The 21,163-nt window shown below is 43.4% G+C and overlaps 2 protein-coding genes and 1 long non-coding RNA gene across 12 annotated transcripts in view; 1 reads left to right on the top strand and 2 right to left on the bottom strand.

The window, feature by feature from the left end:
• LOC105931958 (growth factor receptor-bound protein 10) overlaps positions 1–2,369 on the top strand; it is a 63,409-nt gene extending 61,040 nt beyond the window's left edge. For all 9 annotated transcript variants that reach the window (XM_012870898.3, XM_012870892.3, XM_036144916.1 and 6 more), the window contains one exon: positions 437–2,369. In XM_012870898.3, the coding sequence (XP_012726352.2) occupies positions 437–583 (147 nt within the window). In that variant the 3' untranslated portion in view covers positions 584–2,369. The remainder of the gene's footprint in view (positions 1–436) is intronic.
• Positions 2,370–7,828: 5,459 nt separating this feature from the next.
• LOC105931954 lies at positions 7,829–12,082 on the bottom strand. The gene is made up of 3 exons (XR_001166544.3): positions 10,822–12,082; positions 9,292–10,644; positions 7,829–9,114 (listed from the first exon to the last, which is right to left on the bottom strand). It is a non-coding gene; the product is annotated as an uncharacterized LOC105931954 (long non-coding RNA).
• Positions 12,083–14,123: 2,041 nt separating this feature from the next.
• Positions 14,124–18,779, bottom strand: LOC118565173 (histone-lysine N-methyltransferase SETD1B-like). Of its 2 annotated transcripts, XR_004932232.1 has the most exons (3): positions 18,649–18,779; positions 14,427–15,922; positions 14,124–14,331 (listed from the first exon to the last, which is right to left on the bottom strand). XR_004932232.1 is itself a non-coding variant. In XM_036144915.1 (2 exons), the coding sequence occupies exons 1-2, from the start codon at positions 18,689–18,691 to the stop codon at positions 14,868–14,870; spliced, it is 1,098 nt and encodes a 365-aa protein (XP_036000808.1). In that variant the 5' UTR covers positions 18,692–18,779; the 3' UTR covers positions 14,368–14,867. The 2 variants fall into 2 exon arrangements, 1 of the variants encoding a protein (XP_036000808.1); XM_036144915.1 differs by lacking the exon at positions 14,124–14,331 and having other exon boundaries at positions 14,368–15,922.
• Between the last annotated feature and the right edge of the window lie 2,384 nt (positions 18,780–21,163).

The following is a 21,163-nucleotide window of genomic DNA, read 5'->3' as shown; positions in this document are numbered from 1 at the left end:
TTTTTGTTTTTTAATCCAAATTCATTTCAATCCGCTCGTGAAATTTAGTGCATGTAAAAACAGCTACTGATTTTATTTGGAGCAGAGGCAGCGTCACTCCGTGTCTGAGAGAAACGAAGTGACTGTAAAACGGGCTTTTACTGTCATTTTATAGCAAAGAAGACATTATTATCGAGTTTACATTTTAAATCAGTTTTAGCATGTTAAATTATCAGTTGGCGTGATTGTCAGGACCTCCAGGAAAAGCCCCTTAACTTAGATTTCTTGAAGACAAATCCAGCATGACAGACAGAGTAAATGCTCAGAAGCATATAGAACGTTCAGCACTATTTCTGTACTAAAGCTAAAAAGTAAAGTTGTAGACTGGTTTGCATAAATAAATAATAAGTGAAGAACCTTTTAAAGTGACAAATGTGACGGCCGCTCTGTCCTGCAGGTTGAGGAGGACGGCCAGGTGTTCTTCAGCCTCGACGACGGTGCCACCAAGTTCACGGACCTGATCCACCTGGTGGAGTTCTACCAGCTCAACAGAGGCGTGCTGCCCTGCAAGCTCAAACACCCCTGCACCGCTGTGGCCTTGTGACACTTCCCCCACCTGACACAGCCTCCCCCACCCCCCTTTTTTTTTGCACATGAGAAGATCCCCCCCCCCCCATGCCCGCCCCCTCACCACCTGAGCGGGGTTAAAGAGAAAGAGAAAAGCAGGGCCGCTATTTCTGGGACGTGACCAACTCTGCAAGAGCTGACAGCGTGGTCCCCGCTTTGTGGTTCCCCCCCGCCTTATCGCCGCGTTCAGACGGCGGCGCGTTGTCCCGTAGTTGTCCGGCTCCTGTGGTGTTTCTCGGAGATTCGGTAGATTTGTTGAACACCAAAAGTTGTGAAAACACAAGACCACTAAAGGGACATCTTTACAGCAGGAGCTTTGAGGGTCTTTTTCAACGGATCTCTCGCTCTGAGTCGTTCAACCCTCCCCCAACCTTTCCTCCAGGCCGGATAAGCTGTGGTGCCCGCCCCACCCTCGCTCCCTCGTCACCGGGGTGAGCAGGGAGCACCACCCTCTTGACTTCCTCACCGATTATCAGGGATGGACGGGAACCTGCCTGGGTCTGACCGAGCGAGATCCAGGGGGGGTTTCTCAACCTGTGCAGTCCAGTCTGGATAAGCTGACACCCTGTCCCTCTCTCCTCAACACCTTAGCGGGCTGGAAGCGACGTAGCCACAATCCCCCTGGTGCGACCCCCCCATCTCCCACCCCCCCAATCCCCGTCGCCTCCACAGCAGTTCAGACAACAGTTGGGACAGACGGAGGGAGCGGCCGTAGGCGAGAAGAGAGGAGCAGTGGCGAGGGTTCGCTTAAAAAAGAAGAAAAAAAAAAGGACAGAGGAATGTTTAACCAGGAAGGCCCTAACAAGCCTGTCTTGTAGAGTCAATTACTTGATGTCATATAATGCTGTTTTTATTCATGTCGATTCAATGCAGAACTAGTTTTGCACTCCTGGGCGGACAGACAACAGCTCTCTAGCTAAATGAAGCTGCCCTCCTCTTTCTCCCCCGCTCTGTTTCTGCAAAGCGGGCGCGTGAATTCCCCACCAGGCCCCATTTGGATGACAGCGGCGTGGGAGCAGCTGATTAGGAAGCTCCTATCAGAGAGGTTTAGGAGCATCTTATTGGCCCAGCGTGGCTCGCAGCAATAACACCGCCACTAACGAATGTGCTCCTGAACCGGCCGCAGCGCCTCCAGACTCCGAGGAAGAGGAGGAATATAGACTCCTGAAAATCGTCCACTCCCAAGCTTCTACCATATCTTTTTTGTTTTCGTCGTTGTTTTTAATCAGAAGGGTTATATTTGTGGGTGAATCTGTCTTCGAATGTTGTTTTTCCTTTCCTGAGTCTAATCCGAGTTCAGTGCTTGCACATTTGAATCATTCTGATTGTGGCTGGAGCTGTCCCGTTTGGACTCTGACCACTGCTCCCTCGTACAAAGCAACAAAAGCACTCTCGTAACTTTGTTCTTGTTTTTAACTTTAAATATGGAATTTGAACAAATGACTTGAAATGTGAACTCAGTCGTCGGGGGAGCTGCGTAGTCGACTGAGCTTCACTTGCCTTAAGTGAAAATGATGAGCCATGTGTATGAAATTGAAGGAGCTATCTTAAAATGCACATACAGTGAGACGTTTGCCATTGGAAGGGGTGGAAGGACGTCGCGAGTGATGATGTGAACCAGTATGTCGAGGGATAGCGCTAGATTTTGGGAAATTACTTTTCTTGCTTTTTTTTTTTTTTTTGCCACTTTTAGAACTGTATGCTAAATATGGAGTGTTTTTTATTTACGCTTGTAAGTTTATTAAAATAATCTGAGATTTAAATTGAACAAAAGCTTGAATTTTACTGAGATTATGAACTGACCTTTAAGTTACACAAATGAAAACGCACGTTTGTTTTTTTTAGTTTTTTTTTTTTTTTTTACAAAGTTTCCAGATCTCCATTTCTGGTGCTAGTTTGTCAAAATCATAGATTTTCTTTTTCCTGGCCTGATTTTTATTTTTTTGTCCACATCCCCCATGTCTGGTATGTTTCTCTACGTTTTATGCTGACAGTAGCTCTTTTAAACAGTAATATTTTCTATACCAAGATAGCAGCTTCATATTTAGCATACAGGCAACAATCTTAAGTCTTGAACTATAGCCTCCAAATTTGTTGAAAAGATCTTTTAAAGCTGACAGCAAACATGACAGTGGGTTTGTTTGCATGCACTGCAGTATTTTGATGTTAAACCAGACAGATTTAAATATGGTAATCATGTAAAAATTAACTTTTTATTTTTTACTGAACTGGCACTTTTGGACTTCCGCAATAAGCGGTCTTTGCCGTCACTTTATGAAAGGTTGAATTCAGAGATGGCGCCTAACTCTACACCGATCCTAGAAGCGTCACCCAGATCCACAAACACTTCAGTCTCAGCTTTGTTTCTGTGGGGAATAAATGGGACATGCCACAGAAGCCTGATTTTTTTTTTTTCAGCCAGTAGAAAATGCAGTAAACAAGACGCCATTCAAGTAAGGCAGGCATGTTTTTATCTTAATAGGTTAGCAAATGCCTACAAGAGAATGACCACATGCCAGAGCTTGCCCGTCTCTCTCCAGTCAGGGTAACAACTAGCTCAAAACGGCCATCTTATTTATCAGATCCTATAGAAAATCTGTGGCATGAGCTGAAGAGAGGCTACTCATGAACACAGTAATAAGGCTGTTGTCCCATTATAGGGCAGAGGTTGGGAGGACTGCTGTGCATATAAACATTACCCATGTCTGTACTTTCATTTAAGAAAATCTGATGCCTCCTTGAGTAGGCGGTCCTAATGCTTGTAAAAATGCAACAATAACCAGATTTATCTAACATCTTCAGAGGACTTTTCGTTTTTCGTCCGGCATTCCCTACTAAACATTGGGTTTTGCATGCCAGATTTCGTCAAAAATAGCGTCATTTTCCCAACACTGAATAACATAGTTAACTATTTCAGAACTTTTGTTTTAGCAAAAATGCCAAATGTTATAGTTCCAGCTTCCCAAATGTGACAATTAGTGTTATTTTTATCATTTATTTAAGCACTTTAATGTGCAATAATGTAAGGATCAGACGTGTTTGAGTTAAGGTCGTGCTTTGTTCTGGCGTTTTCTAGGCCCTTTTCTTTCTTTTCTGAGCAGACTGTTCATAAGAGAATAAAACCCGCCCTCACTTCTGTCAGGACATTTCTGATACAATTGGAGAGGGTGACAAAAAAACCAAGCAGAACCGAAACTGGGGTGGAAAAACTCGACGAAAGACTAGACTATCATAATGAAATGTAGCAGGCTTGTGTAGTTTCGTGACGCTTCTGTTTAAGTTGCTGTCAGCGGCGCCGAGGGACACCGTGGCCTCCTCGCTAAGACAGAGGGGCGCTGAGGGCAACGCGCTGCGTCGAATCAGCAAAAACCGACAGCAACATTTCCATCGACAGATTCGTCCGACTTGTACGCCGCAGTCTCCACAGTTGCAACCGTGTTTGGCGGGATAGCAAAGTGGTAAAAGTCCCTGTCCAAAATGTAACTATAATATAGCCGCTAAGGTCACCAGTCAGCCGAGGTCCTCCCATCTGGCTCTGTGCTCCACCAGTGATGGACCCCCCCCCCAACCGTGTCCAGCCAGTAAGCTAGGGCTTTAAATGCATACGTTTGACGTATTTGGCTGCCCAAACTATTCACTCCTCTCTTTTTCACACATGGCGGAGGAGCACCGCTGCTCGGCCGGCCTAGAGCGAGTAAAGACATAGATTCAGAGCAGACGGTAGCCAGCGCAGGCAAAAGTATTCATCCATCCATTTTCTGACCCGCTTAATCCCTCATGGGGTCACGGGGGGTTGCTGGTGTCTATCTCCAGCGTCTACTGGGCGAGAGGCGGGGTACACCCTGGACAGGTCGCCAGACTGTCGCAGGGCAACACAGAGACAAACAGTCTCTGTGTTGGAAGCCGGAGTACCCGGAGAGAACCCACGCATGCACAGGGAGAACATCCAAACTCCATGCAGAAAGACCCAGGGCAAGGGTAGGACTTGAACCCAGGACCTTCTTGCTGCAAGGCAAGCGCGCCACTGTGCACCAAGTATTCAAACTCCTTGAATTGAATCTACTTTCTTCAGCTCATAACGACATTTGGGCTCACTTTGCTATCATGAGAGGAGACCACCTTCTTCCACACGTTTTGTCGTCGTTAAAATGAACGAAACGCAAAGGCTTAAAGCGCACGGATAGTTTTGCAGAGCGCTGCGTCCCAGCGGTCCCGGGTTCTCGCCTTGCGAAGCTCCTCGCTCTGCCAGAGAGAGAAGCGGCAGGAAGGGTCGGCTGCTCTCACAAAATCTCCATCCCCTCCGCCTCCTCGTCCGCCGCGCTGCCGTCTAATCCTTACACAAGTCCGAGTGTTTTCAGACACAGACTTCCAAGTGTCGGCTGTTTTCCGAGTATGTGAAGCTATGAAGACGTAGATGTAACACTGTACCTAGGTCACAGATCACTATGTATGGGGGTGTTGTGCTTTCACCCGTAGTACCATCGATTTAAAAGCCCATTTATCAATGCATTTTGTCCGTTTTTCTTTAAATACTTGATCGCGTGTATGCTGACATGTTTGCCATATGCACCACAGTATATACAGTATTAAGGCTAATGTTTTTTTGTTTTCTTTGGATTGTTGTGATCAAACTGGATTTTTGTCTGAACATTAGAGCATATAAGCTGACAAGCTGTCAGAGTATCTAACTCTGATGGCACACCTTGTAAAATCCCCATTTTCTAAGCAATACTCCGTCTCCAGTAAATGTAATGATTGATGTGTGTATGTATGTGGGGATGGGGGGTGGGTGGGGGAGGGGGGTCATGGAGAGCACACACATTACCATTTAATCCATGGTGATCTTACTAGTAGCTTTTGTACACTTTTATGACAAGTAGTTCAACCATAAGCTGTAGCTCGAGGTGATTTCTTTATATCCATGTAGTCATATTTTAAGGTGCATAACTAACGTCAAAGATCCTGTTCTTTTTCTGGACTACACTTGTCAGCAGGTGCCTCCTCAGCAACATCCGTCCAATCGTTGCGTTCACACACGATTAGCCGTGACTGAAGCGAACCTCACTGGAGCCCAACATCAGCTCCACGTCCCACTGAGCGCGGTGACTTCCAGAGAAAGTGGCCGTGTTGTTGTTGTTGTTGTTGTTGTTGGGTGGAAGTCAACATAAGCTGAAGTCAGAATAAACCTTTCAGGGAATTCAAACAGACAAAGCGGAAATCTTTTCGTTTTTTTTTTTTTTTTTTTTTCTCTGCATGCCCCTCGTGGCTTCGCTTCGTTTCGGTCTCTGCAGCTCCTGGATCCACATTGTATCCTGTTCAGGTATTTTTGTACAAATAAGGGACTGGTATACTCTCTGTTTATTGGAAATTAGAATAAAAGACAAAATTGCTATAAACCAAATGTGGCTGAACTTCTCGTGTGTTACTCTCCTGAGCAACATCAGGAGGAAGAGGGCGGGAGCCTGGCGCGATGGGTCCACCAGGCCCCTTCAATCGTTTTACATTTACTTCAGTGCACAAAATGGGCTTTCATGTGAAAAAAAACAGTCCGTCTATGCTTCAGATTTTGTCTAAGCACAAATACAAGCCTTTTTTTCAGTTTTGTTATGTAAATTAGAAAAATTAGGAAAACTAACAATACGTAAAACTAACAATATTGCTGAGACGGACAAACTAGTCAGAGCTCATGTGAAAATGGAGGGAGCTACATACTGGGTAGTCCTGGGTGAAAACCTACAAAAGACTTGAGGCTGGGCTTCCATCGGGAGAACAACCCTAAACATCCAGCCAGAGCTGCAGGGACCTGAGTAAAGTTGCCCCCCCCCCTCCCCACACACACACACCTTCAAATCAGACAATATTGGTGTCAAACGTTTCTGCTGGTTTGTGAAGCAACAATTTTTGTTTGTGCCGCTATTATTTTAAAGATATAAAGAAATGTTTCTAGAGGTCATCAAAGGTCAACCAGACCCCCCACTTTTATGAAATCAGACAAAATTGGTATCAATCAGCTCGGCTATGTTTGTGCTGGTTTGTGCAGCACAAGTTTTCATTTGTGCTTCTATCATACTAAGGATATAAAGAAATCTGTTCTCCAGGGGTCATCAAAGGTGTGGCCCTGCTCACATTTGCAAAAATAAATAAATTTGATGTCAATCAACTGTGCTACGTTTGTGCAGAAAAAAATTCTCGTTTGTGCCGCTGTAATTTTTTTCCAGGTTAAAATGAAATTATTCATAGGTTAGCAACTTATGTGAATTTCAACTGTGAATTTCATATAATTTATATGAAGTTCACAGTTTCAGCATGAACAGATGTTCACTGACCTTTGATGACCTCTACAAACTAATATTAATATTATTTTGATGACCCCTGGAGAACATTTTTCGTTATATCTTTAGAATGATAGGAGCACAAATGAAAATTTTTGCTGCACAAACGTTTGACACCAATTTCGTCTGATTTGAAGAAGGTGGGGGGGGGGCAACTTCACTCAGGTGCTGCGGGGTCACCAACATGGGCACCAGGTAGCCCCCCAGGACCACATGTGGTGCCCACAAGCCAGTTCTAACAAAAGCACAACCCTCCAGTGAGCTGCATTTTAAATGCTAGTTTATTCAGTTGCTCTAGCTTGTATTTATACTTGTATTTATATTGTGTAAAAATGACAAAAGCATTAAAACATTTATATCACGAAAAAGGTAAGGTGAGCTTACTCTTGTAGTTCAAAGATCGGTACAGGTATAACTTTGTATGACAGTACGGATGAAGTAGCTCTCGGTTTCGAAAAGGTTGGTGACCCCTGGTTTAAACCAATCCATATTTATATTAGCAGTGCAGATTTAGACCTGAGTTGGGGCAAAACAAATCCTCCTCTAGCTGCGTAAAGCTGATGGAGACACACCTTAGATGACCTGCTGCTGTAACTGCTGGGAAATTCAAGTATTGACTGAGAAGAACTGAGGCACAAAACCGTTTCCAACTATTTGAAAAGCAATTTTATTCCACTATACAACTCTGCTCCACTTCCTGTTGGTACGTCACCGAATCACAATAAAATACAGACGAATTTTGCTTAAAATGGGACAAAATGCCAAAGGTTTGAGGGCTGTGAATATTATTGCAAGACACTAAGTCCTTTTCTTTACCTCGGCTGAACTCTTTATATTTGTGTCATCAGTTTCGAAGACTCTATCATTTCATATATGAACGACCCCATGGCTGAGAAACCTCCTGGCAAACTCCCTAAACATCAACACCGTCTTTATGTAAGCAGGTGTAAATAAGGGCAGAGGGAAGCGGTGTATGTCATGACATGCTGTACGCAAACACATTTCCTCCCTTCCCAGGATCCCTCCAAAGTCAGGACGGCGGTGGGGAGTGAACCATGAGGTGGAGCGTTTACTAGCAGCAGAGCCCCGTCGTAAATGAGGAGGAAGTTTCGACTGGTCAGAATTTCCCCTGAAACCGAACAGATCTGGCTGCAGATGTCATCTACAGAAAGGAATGACAGAAACGACCAATCCAGTCCTGGTTTCAGCCGTGTAAAATAGTTTCTAATCACAATGTTAAAAAAACAAACAAACAGCCCTTGAGCTTTTTCACATTTTGTCCCGTTTAAATCCACAAACCTTGACGGATTTGATGTGACAGACCACCATGTTATGCATCATTATACAGTGAAGGGAAATTACAGGGTGGTTCAAAATCCTTCGCAAATCATGATCTGAAAAGTGTGGCATGCTTTTATGTCCTGCCCCCTTTACTCTGACAGGAAAAGCCCAGAGCATCCAGTTGCTTCCAGACTCTAATCAGCAAACGAGTTTCAGCTGATATCTGCATAAAGGACTTACTTCGCGTCATTTATGTCTGCGTCTTCAGCAGGTGTAAAGTAATTCCTCCTTTCGGCAAATCAGAATGTCAAGTTTTATTTGGCTTAATGGATAAAAACACATTTTGCAGAATACTGCGTCAAAGCAGCGCATTTTAACACGTCTTTGTGTTTACTCATGCAAAGCGACGTGTGTGAAAAATGTGTGGTATGTGAGCCGCTCCGGTGCAAATGGTCAAACTGACCACATCGTGTATTGTTTTTAATGCGGGAGTGCACTTAGCTTTTTTCCACAATATAGTATAATCAGATCAGGACGTGGAGAAGGACCTCTGCTTGGGTCGTCATCGATGTGCCGTTCCAGATATTTCTTCCATCAGCGGAAAGTTCAGAGAAGCTCAGTCATTTCGGTATGAATGGACAAAAAAAAAGAGAGAGAGAGAAGATTGCAGGGTCAATTAGGAGAAAAAATACAAGTAGACAGCAGGAAATCAAAACTGTTAACTTTTAGCTCAACTTGGTGCATATTTGGAAAATAAACGGGTGTCTTACTTTTTTCTTCAACTTGGTTCTCTTATCTTCCTCCATCAGTCTGCTGGTGTTGAGGGTGGAGGAGCCCAAACTGATGACATCTAACCCAGGACGATGAAACCTCAGAGCTATGCAGAGTCCGAATCCTGAAATCACAAACTAGTTCTGGTTTTTATGTTTACATAATGTCTTCATATTGTTTATGTTTTGTCCCATGAACATCTCATCCCAGTCATTTCCCAGATACACCGCGTGATCAGGCCCTCAGTTGTGATGATTAAAGGTCACTTTCCTTTCTGATCACGTCACAATCCTGCGCTCACCTTTTTCCACACCGTGTAGCAATCGGTAGATCTGGGGAGGGGGAGCAGCTCCTCCTTTTGGGTCGTCGTCCATGTGTAATTTCAGACGTTTCTTCCATCAGCACAAGGCTCCCAGGAGCTCAGTCATGAAAACAAACAAACACAAATGGAGACAAAGCAGCAGGATCAATGGACAGCAGCAGAAAGTCCAAAATGGTCTCAACTTTGGTCACGTTTCAAATGTTTTGTTGTGTGAATAGAAGTTCTCCTGTTCCTTTTTTTTTTCCATCAGCTTAATGGTGGTGTAAAATGGAAGGTTTCCAAACTGATCCACCCCTTAATATAAGAGACAAAGATTTGCAGAGTGAATCCTGAAATCAAGAGACTACTTTTGGGTTTTTTCTTTGATTTTGCAACAATTGTCATTCTACGTTCCACCGTACAACTTGTGTTATTTCAGACCAGGCCTTGGTAACAGAAGTAATTGGTTTGTTTTCTGAATAAAAGCTTACTCCACACATCATGTTATGCATCATTATACAGTGAAGGGGAAATTACAGGGTGGTTCAAAATCCTTCGCAAATCATGATCTGAAAAGTGTGGCGTGCTTTTGTGTCCTGCCCCCTTTACTCTGACAGAAAAAGCCCAGAGCATCCAGTTGCTTCCAGACTCTAATCAGCAAATGAGTTTCAGCTGATATCTGCATAAAGGACTTACTTCGCAGCATTTATGTCTGCATCTTCAGTAAAGTAATTCCTCCTTTCGGCAAATCAGAATGTCAATTTTTATTTAGCTTAATGGATAAAAACACATTTTGCAGAATACTGCGTCAAAGCAACGCATTTTAACACGTCTTTGTGTTTACTTGAGTAAAGCGACGTGTGTGAAAAATGTGTGGTATGTGAGCCGCTCCGGTGCAAATGGTCACATTGACCACATCGTGTATTGTTTTTAATGCGGGAGTGCACTTAGCTTTTTTCCACAATATAGTATAATCAGATCAGGACGTGGAGAAGGACCTCTGCTTGGGTCGTCATCGATGTGCCGTTCCAGATGTTTCTTCCATCAGCGGAAAGTTCAGAGAAGCTCAGTCATTTCGGCATGAATGGACAAAAAAAAAAAAAAAGAGAGAGAGAGAGAAGATTGCAGGGTCAATCAGGAGAAAGAATACAAGTAGACAGCAGGAAATCAAAACTGTTAACTTTTAGCTCAACTTGGTGCATATTTGGAAAATAAACGGGTGTCTTACTTTTTTCTTCAACTTGGTTCTCTTATCTTCCTCCATCAGTCTGCTGGTGTTGAGGGTGGAGGAGCCCAAACTGATGACATCTAACCCGGGACGATGAAACCTCAGAGCTATGCAGAGTCCGAATCCTGAAATCAGAAACTAGTTCTGGTTTTAATGTTTACATAATGTCTTCATATTGTTTATGTTTTGTCCCATGAACATCTCATCCCAGTCATTTCCCAGATACACCGCGTGCTCAGGCCCTCACTTGTGATGATTAAAGGTCACTTTCCTTTCTGATCACGTCACAATCGTGCGCTCACCTTTTTCCACACCGTGTAGCAATCGGTAGATCTGGGGAGGGGGAGCAGCTCCTCTGTCTGGGTCGTCATCCACGTGTCATTTCAGACGTTTCTTCCATCAGCACAAGGCTCCCAGGAGCTTAGTCATGAAAACAAACAAACACAAATGGAGACAAGGCAGCAGGATCAATGGACAGCAGCAGAAAGTCCAAAATGGTCTCAACTTCGGTCACGTTTCAAATGTTTTGTTGTGTGAATAGAAGTTCTCCTGTTTTTTTTTTTTTTTCCATCAGCTTGATGGTGGTGTAAAATGGAAGGTTTCCAAACTGATCCACCCCTTAATATGAGAGACAAAGATTTGCAGAGTGAATCCTGAAATCAAGAGACTACTTTTGGGTTTTTTCTTTGATTTTGCCACAATTGTCATTCTACGTTCCACCGTACAACTTGTGTGATTTCAGCCCAGGCCTTGGTAACAGAAGTAATTGGTTTGTTTTCTTAATAAAAAGCCTACTCCACACATTCTCTCGTCCCATCTCTCTCTGCCATGTCCTTTTAATGACCTGCTGACTGGAAGCTCTTGATCAATGGCTCGTTGAATCAGGAAGCGGGCATTAACGTGTAAACAAATCATGGTTGTAGTGTAGAGCGCTTTGGGGTTGTCAGACTAGTTAAGGCGCTGTATAAGTGCAAGTCATTTACCATTTACAAATAAAGAAGTTACAAAGTGGCGCAGAGGAACCGGAGAGACAACAAAATGAAAGGCTGAAGTACTGGGAGAGCGGAGCGGAGCGAGGAACAGGTGAGTATAACTGCATTGGAAACTCGCTTTTTTGATTTAAGCAGCCTGAGGCGGCCTACAATGTTTACTCTATATTTAAATTATGGATCGCGAGTTCTTTCTGACACGTACTTACCTTTGTAAAAGTCAGTGGCTCAGGTGAAGATCCTCTTCTTCCATCGCTGTAGATCTTCTGGTAGGCCAAGGCCCATAGAGGCTCAGTCCAACATGCAGTGAGATAAACTGAGGTTAAATCAGGCCTAGATCAGAAGGGTAGAATCTCTGCAGAGAGTTAACATCCTCAAACTAGACCTGAACACAAACTTACCAAAGTAATATCTCTAACTATATTAGTGTGTAGGTGAAATCGCTGTCCTAGCAGTCAGCAACAAACACACCCCACATCCACACTAACCTGACTCCGCCAGATGGATTTGCTCCGCATATCCATCTGGAAACCTTCCGTTGAAGTAATTTTGGGAAGGGGCGAAAATACTGGTTAGCTGATTGGCCTATGTTGGTGATAGACGGGCCAAATAAACCAATCAGATCAACGAAGCATATGACGTACTAACAGCGACGACGAAAACACAACCACAAGCTCTTCCCGAACCAGTCGGGAGAAGAGCAAAAACATATTTTCCTCTCAGGAAAGCCTCCAGAGCAGTGTTTTGCTCTTCTTTCAGTGAAGAAATACTCTGTAATTCCGATAAAACTTGCTCGATAGCCACACTAACGCTAGTTTCATCGGCTGAAGCCGCCATGTTCTTTAGACTGAACTGTCGCGCTTCTCGTTGCGTCACACCTCAACCCGCCTCAAAGCCAACGCTGATTGGACGTTCGTTTGGTGAACTGCTCCAAATTTTCTTTAACGGAAAGTAGCCAGACTGATCTGCGAGTGAAACCTTGAAATCTCGCGAGATCAGGATGGTCTCACAAGGCTACATCCACACAGCCCACATCCACACACCTCAAGTCATTCTCCATCTCAGCAAAAGCCAAGTGATCAGTTAAACTCCTAATCACCACCGTCCCACTCCCGGCAGATTTTGATTTGTCCTCAAATTAAAATTTGTCTCTCACATCCTGGACATTTTTAGTTGAATCCGACATTGCTTGCAGATTTGAATATGTGTTTCGGCCGTTGTATTATCCCTCACCGATTTTACTCTGTACTTGACAAAGTTAGCTATGATTATTACTTAGCTTTTAGTGTCTTGCCCAAGGACACCTGGACTGGAGGGGGTTGGAATGAAGACACCAACCAACAGACAACCAGTCAGAATCCTCAGAATCACACCAACAGATTTTGATACATACCCAACAGCGCTGTCTCACTCCCTTGAGAATGGACTGAACTTACATAGCGCTTTTACACTCTTTACAGTAGAGCCACATTCACCCAATCACAATCACATTCATACACTGATACGCAGATCGGTAGGCAACTTGGGGTTAAGTGCCTTGCCCAGGGGCACTTCACGTGTGACAGGGGTAAGCTGGAATCAAACCCACAAATGTCTGTGTCATGGTTGAGTTTTGGTTTGGCTTCGTTTTTCTGTTATTTTCATTTTTTCATCTCTTTTGGATTAGGTTTGACTTTATTTATTGTTAGTTTTCATTATCATCGGTTATTTTCTGTCATCTCCACTTCACCTCCTCGGCAGTCAGCCACAGCTGATAACAATTTACCAGTTAATTAGTCAGACCCTTGTTCCACCTGTTTACTGGTCTATTTAAGCCTCCCTCTGTTTCACTCTAGTGCTGGTTCGTCATCATTATACACCCTCTCCATGCCAGTCCCTCTGTAAGTCTTTGTATTCTGCTGCTCGTTCCTGGAGAAACTTTGCTTTTTGTCCAGGTGTCTCCTGTGAATTGCTAACCTGACAAGCTGCTCTGGAGAAGCTCTGCTCTGTGCCATGGTGTCTCCAATGATCCGCTAACCTGACTAGCCGCTCTGAGTAAGCTCTGCTCAGTGCCTGGGGTCTCCAGAGAACAGCTAACCAAGCAGCACTTCATCTTCCTAGCCACCCAGCTTTAATGGACTCTTTCTCCGGGCCGTCAGCTCCTGCCATCACTTTCACTCCGGTTCCTGTGCAAGCCTGCCTCTCTGACCTCATCACCCATCACCCATCTATCTGGCAATAAAAACTCTCAATTTCAGTCCCGTGTGTGTGTTCTGAGTTCATCCATAAACAAATCATGACAGTCTGATTGCAAGACGACTACTTTACCCATTCACAGTTATTTCACTTCTTGGAAGTTTTGATCCAAACTTGTTGTGTTTTCAACAAGGACTTGCTTTTTCTCTCTTGTGCTTCGTTTAGCGACGTGCGTGCATTGCATCCTCATGCCTAGCATTCTGTTTTGATATATCCTGTTTTTGTTTTAGTTGTTAAAGTATGCCTGCCACAACAGCCTCTTATGCTCCACTCTTTTTAAATGTTGGTAGCTGTTGATTTGGTCTTTGAACAGATGCCTGCGGCAAATGATAACCCTTAACCTTTAAAAAACAAAATCTATCTGCAGGATAAGGAAAAGCCCCGGTGCAAGACGCTACCTGGGGCATCACCAGTCCTGCCAGACTCTTAAATATTTACAAACCCAACATCTAGCAGTATAGGGATAAAGAAAAGCCCCAGTGCAAGACGCTACCTGGGGCATCACCAGTCCTGCCAGACTCTTAAATATTTACAAACCCAACATCTAGCAGTATAGGGATAAAGAAAAGCCCCAGTGCAAGACGCTACCTGGGGCATCACCAGTCCTGCCAGACTCTTAAATATTTACAAACCCAACATCTAGCAGTATAGGGATAAAGAAAAGCCCCAGTGCAAGTCGCTACCTGGGGCATCACCAGTCCTGCTAGAAAGCTATTAGCTTCACAAAAACGATAACTAGAGAAATCATCTCCAACTGTGACTCTCTCCATGCGGTTAATCTGTGTTTCAGCCTTTACGTCTCCCATCTTGGTCAGCATGAAAGTACATCCAGTTCTTTCCCCTTCTCTTCCAAGATGAGCCAAGGGAAGACATTGAAGGCTTTGGTTCCTCTGATTTCTCTGTTATGCCTCCTTGTCTGAAGCTGATCCCGGAGGCTCTTGAGGAGATTGCTCTTCTCAAACATTCCTCTCATGAGTAATCCTCTTGGCGGGGAGTTCCTCCTCGCTACCAACCTCCCTTGTCCCCCTTCTGGACACACGGGTACCGCATGTCGAGGCAGCTGGGTCCACTTCCACAGTCACCTGACCCCGTGGAGAGATCCCTCAATGGGAGTTGTCGTATTATCACTCTGGGGGCTCTTCTTCCAGGGGGTGGTACCAAGGCAGTCTGAAGTCGGGAGGAATTCGCTGGACAAACCGTAACTGGGGTGGAAGGTCATCCTCATCTTCATCAAGCTCTTCATCCTCAGAGGTCATGGTGTCATACCCAGAGAGCCCGCTGGATGTCTCAAGAATCCCATCAGATGATGAAATGGAAAAAGTTTCTGGCTCCTCTGACAGGGCCTCGACATCCACCTCTCCCTCCTCATCATGACTGATCCTCTTGGCCGGGGGTTCCTCCTCAGCACCTACCTCCCTCGTCCTCTTTCTGGTGCCACTTGTCGAGGGAGCTGGGTCCAGTTCTGAACTCACCTGACATGTGGAGGTCCCTCCAAGGGAATTGTCACACCTAGGGGTCTCTCTGGAAGCCTCAAGCAACTCACCATTAGATGACTCCTCCTCCTCAACATCTTCCTCCTCCTCCTCCTCCTCCTCACAGTCATCCTTATCTACCTCTTCCTCCTCATCATGACTGATCCTCTTGGCCGGGGGTTCCTCCTCAGCACTTTCTTCCCTCGTCCTCTTTCTGGTGCCACTTGTCGAGGGAGCTGGGTCTAGTTCTGAACTCCTCTGACATGTGGAGGTCCCTCCAAGGGAATTGTCACACCTAGGGGTCTCTCTGGAAGCCTCAAGTGACTCACCATTTGATGATGACTCCACCTCAACATCCTCCTGCTCACCTACCTCTTGCTCCTCAGAGCCCGAGGCATCAATGACCGAGATCTTGATATTTACCTGAAGGAACTCTTCATCCCCCTCAACACCTGCCTCCCCCTCGTCATCAGAAACGGTGTCCACCTGATGATGGCCCTGAAGCGGTACCGACATGTTATGGTTCAACAACTGTATTAAAACTGGAGGAGGTTCGAGAGAGTCATCACCATGCTCAGTGAACACAACAATTTGAGAGAGTTCATCCTGATCCAGGACCCAGACGAGCTGAAGAACATCACGCAGGTCCAGGTCCAGTTCCACGGCCAGCTCCAGAAGAGTCTCAGCTGGAATGTGCACGAAGTCGGCTGTGGGGAAAAGCAAACCATTAATCACATGATATCTGGTGCACACCCACACTTTAAAGCAAACTTCCGTTTAAATACGGTTTCTGAATGTGTTTGTGTGCGTTCGACAGGTCCGAGTGGCCGGATTAATAATGACATTCCTCTGTAAAATGGTTCTTCATAAACAACTTGAATTTGAGTGTGACAACAAAACAACTGTGATTTAAAGAAAATCTCTGCTCACTGAAAATCAGCGAGAAACACATTAACTAATTTCAACATATAAATAAGGACAGAAAAAAAAAAAAAACACTGCGCGTGTTTCCACTACATTAATAAAGTAGACGACCAAACACGGAACATTATCAACCACCAATCAGCTTTACCTTTGCTACCCAATAAGTCATTACAGACAACAAATCAAATGTGGTTACTTTGGTAAATCAGAACCTGTTAGAAACGTTGAAACAATGCGTTCATCAGACTGTAGAGCAGAGCTTTTCACTGTGTACAGATAAAACGCTGCTATCAGTAAAATAGATGGGATTAACAAACTGTTGAACTTTTTTATTTTTCCTCAATTTAAGACGTGAACGATAGGATTTTGCTTTTCAACGTAAATATTAACCCAGTATCACAACTGGCCTTCTTGTTGTTTGTCCTTTTCGTTGTAGCCTACGTTTTGTTGACGGCTATAAAATAAAATCCCACAGGTTCTGGTATCTAGCTCCATGTTTCAGATCAAAATCAAATGCAAATGCAAATACAATAGGCTACAGGTTTCCTTCAATATGGTTCACCTATTTTATAGAAGGATGGCAGGACACGTGGCAGTTTTTTTCACTGAATAATGTCATGGGATTGATTTTTGTTAGAGAGTATAGTTGCTATAAGTTTTACTATTTCATTGTTTAACTAACTTTGACGTTTTGTTTAACAAAGAGAAAGTGTCACTTTGGAGGCGGGTAGCTGTGATTGCACTCTTCACTACCATCCGTTTCATATAACATGTCAAGTCAAACGGGTCAAGTAAAAGTGATGACGCATCAGTGCTGTTAAGGCAGCAGATCATTTCATCAAGTCCAAACTTATTTACACATGTGACTCAAGTCCCATAACTGGAGTCCACTGCCCTGCCTATAGCCTATATGTGGGACAAGCAATCCTGCAGCCGTCCCGCCACAGGGCTCAAGCCAGTCAGCAATGAAATAATTCAAATTAAAACTAAAACATTTTGGGAAGTGCCTGATTTCAAAATAACTAATGTCATGTGATGATTTAATGCTTTATCGATCTACTTATTTTAGATGTGTCACGAATTAGCATCAGTAGCAGTAGGTGGTGGATGTTTAACACAGATGCTGGTTGATCCATCTCTCTCAGACTAGGAATTCTATGAGATATGGCGCCATCTAGTGGTCAGAGCGCAGTTTTACGCAGTCGGAAGTGCTCATTTGGATCTATATACACACCTTTGAGTTCAAGATCACTAGGTTACGGTCTCCAAGGAGACTAGACATGTTTTTCAGGGCATTTTCCAAAAAGAGGTGCTTAGCATCTTCTTTTCCAAAGACTGGATACCAAACTCAACAAAAATGATTTATATGATACCAGAAACTTTAAAAATCACTCAAACACTGTTAACATCTCTGCAATACCCCATGTAATTCATAAATATGTTATACATCAAAAAACACAAAAGTTGTTTCCTTTATTCTACCAAAATATCCAAGGAGACAAATGTGTTTATCATGGCATTTTTCAAAAAAACTGGGCCTTATTGAGCATCAATAAAGGAAAAAAACAAAAACAAAAAAAAAAACAAAGAAGAAAACCCAGATTTATTTTTTTCAAATCACAAAACCAGGTTTAACTTTTCCTGACTTTTCTCCACAACTGTCAGCGAAGTAACAAATAATCAAACAAAAACCGACTCAATCACAACACTATTCCTCTCTTTGACCATAACCACATTACTAGATACACTGTAAGCATAGGGTCCAGATAAGTTTTTAAAACAAAACAACTATAATGTAGTCATTAAAGCATTGGACGGCAGATTAAAAAAAATGATTCTCTCACACCATAAGTAACATTTTAAATCACTGTTAACATTTGGACATTTTCTACAAAATTCAATGAACTAAACAAATCACAAAACTAATTGAAACCAAAATGTTTGTTTTTCAAGTTTTTCAATCAGGCTAAATTTGTCCACTTATTAATCTGTTTCACTCAGAAAGAAGGACCAAACCACAGCTCGAAATGCCTCTCTCTTTATAAAATGAACAAACAACACAATTTAAGGATATTATTTGAAACACACTGTTTCTTAAAATGTACTTTTAAAGGTGTAGAATGCAATTTCACATACGTCTCCATGGAGACCAAACATGTTTTCAGGGCATTTTTCAAAAAACCTGGCCAAGCACCATCTTGTTTTCCAACAAACACCAAATTTCACACCAAATTCAACAAAACTGATTTTAAAATGAGACATTTTCCCACATCATTACACCACTGTTAACTTTCCCTGTCAAGTTCAGCCAGCTGAAAAACACCTCCAGCCCCTAAAATGGAAACTATGATAGATGCTAGCAGTCAGACAGAACTATGCTACATGCTAGCGGTCAACATTTCTTAACAAAACTAACAAAGAAAACAGAAAAACAAACAAAAAACCCCAAATAAACAATTTACAGATGTTGTCAATAACAACTTATCATAATAGAAGAAAAATGACAAACCCAGCCAATCCATGAACACGCGGTCGTGCGGTCCAGCGCTCATCTTCAGCAGGTTAGTAAATCGCAGACTTTTTCAGCAAGTTCAGACCTTCCAAGGCTTGTAAAGCTCCTTCAGGTGTGTCCTTCCAAAGTCAAAGTGCAAAAGCAACAACTGAAGAAGGCCACGGCCTTTTATAGGCGTTCCGACACCAACGTTCCGTTTCCATAGCTTCCGCAAGGAGCGTGTGTGAGACAGGCGGCCTATGGAAGCGTGCTAATTGCGTGCTAATTGAGCATGCTAATTTAGTGCCATGCAAGGGACCTTTTGTGCAGTAACAGGTCCATCGGTGTAGTCTGAACTAACACCTCTCTTGACAAGCCAATAGACTTTGTAGCGGTGCGCCATTGCATTAAGCTAAAAAGGCCCTAGAATATTAGCTTGTCAGCTGATTTGAGTCAAAACGTTATCATACTAACAGTGGTCGAAACCCAGTAAAATGGACGATAATCAGTCAGCAAACACTTCTAAATTTAGCTCGAATGATAATGAGATGAACAAAAAGTTAGCACCGCAATGATCTATTTTTGTATAATGCCGACTGTGCCCACCACTGGATTTGACAGGATAGAGGAAACCTTTCAGCTTTCAACACTGGAGGCATATTGGCCAAGCTGTGACTGAGCTCTGGATTTTTCATGACTCCTGTGCTTAAAACAGCGTTACTGTATCAACCTGGACGGTGTGTGGGATTGTTTATGTACACGATGAGTGTTAAGATCGTTGCATTGGGCGTGCTTTGGTGGTGCAGTGCTTAGCGCTCATGACCCATGTATGGAGGCCTTAGCCTTCAATGTGACTGACACCAGCTCGACTCTGACCTGTTGTCCTTTGCCGCATGTCCCATGTCTCTCTTGTACCCCCTTTCCTGTCAGCCTACTGTACAAAAAAACGTGCCACCAGTGCTGTAAAAACCTAAAAAAATAAATAAAAAAAGGATTGTGGCATTCACATTTAGGGTGGTTTAGCAGTCTGCAGCTGTGGAGCGCTGGTGCGTAATTGCGCACAGGGGCGAGAGTTTGTTTTCCCAAAGGATGATCATGTCCCCAGTGTAAAATGTGTCCATCCCCAATGGACACATTTTACACTGGATCTTGAAGCACATTGGTACCAGCAGCCTGTCATAAATAAAGTGTAGTCCAATATTTGTTTAAAGCTCCAAAGAACAAAAACATGGATAACTGGGTTACAAAACGTATCGAATAGGGTTTTGGGAGTTATTTCCAAAGAGTGATTTAGATTAAGACGTCCAGCTCAGTCCATGATTAATTTCTCAGGCACTATGTCAGACCTCTATGGATTTTATTTGATTTTCTATCCCATTTAAATGTCTGATATGCTATGCATGTCCATTATATGATTTTTTTAGAATGCACTAGACAGGGAAAAAAAATCTTTAGCAGCCTCTTACTGGTTGGCTGCCCTATGCGTAGCTCCTTTCACCTTCCCATCCCCTCAGATTACTTTCTCTGTCCTTGGTGAGCACAGCCTCCCCACAGCATGATGCTGCCACTGCTTGGGTCACTGTGTAGCTCTCCAGTCTCAGGGTTTGAAAAGACACATGAGCTAAGCGTAAAGTAAATTCAGAAACACAGTCTTATGTTTTAGCTACTTCCTTGTAAATATGTTTTGGCAAATCACTTTTTTTAAACAGCTGTGTTTTAATCTTTCTTTGAATTAAGAAACTAAATTACAGGATGTAGCCGATTATACAAAATCCGGTATCCGGGGTAAATAGTTTATATACATTTTAAAATGTAGTGGATAAGTGGATAAAAAATAGTCAATGGCTGATGAAATGGAAATCTACTTGCTACATCCACTAATGACTGGACACGATACCCTGATAGTCTTGCACGTTACTTGTACCGAAATAGGTCTTGGTCTGTAATTTGACTTTCTACCACAAGGTATCCAGTAATGTCAATATATTTTATTATTTTGAAAATCATGAATAGATATTGAACATGTAGGATACGTTTTTTTCCAGTTATCTGAAAAGTGTGGTGTGTTCATACAGGGGTTGGACAATGAAACTCAAACACCTGGTTTTAGACCACAATTATTTATTAGTATGGTGTAGGGCCTCCTTTTGCGGCCAACACAGCGTCAATTAGTCTTGGGAATGACATCTACAAGTCCTGCACAGTGGTCAGAGGGATTTTAAGCCATTCTTATTGCAGGATAGTGGCCAGGTGACGACGTGATGCTGGTGGAGGAAAATGTTTCCTGACTCGCTCCTCCAAAACACCCCAAAGTGGCTCAATAATATTTAGATCTGGTGACTGTGCAGGCCATGGGAGATGTTCAACTTCACTTTCATGTTCATCAAACCAATCTTTCACCAGTCTTGCTGTGTGTATTGGTGCATTGTCATCCTGATACACGGCACCTCCTTCAGGATACAATGTTTGAACCACTGGATGCACATGGTCCTCCAGAATGGTTCGGTAGTCCTTGGCAGTGACGCGCCCATCT

The sequence above is a fragment of the Fundulus heteroclitus genome, chromosome 13 (genome assembly GCF_011125445.2).
Source record: "Fundulus heteroclitus isolate FHET01 chromosome 13, MU-UCD_Fhet_4.1, whole genome shotgun sequence".
NCBI classification, from domain to species: Eukaryota; Metazoa; Chordata; class Actinopteri; order Cyprinodontiformes; family Fundulidae; genus Fundulus; species Fundulus heteroclitus.
Note: the sequence above shows the minus strand (reverse complement) of the source record. Positions and strands in the feature narration are given on the sequence as shown.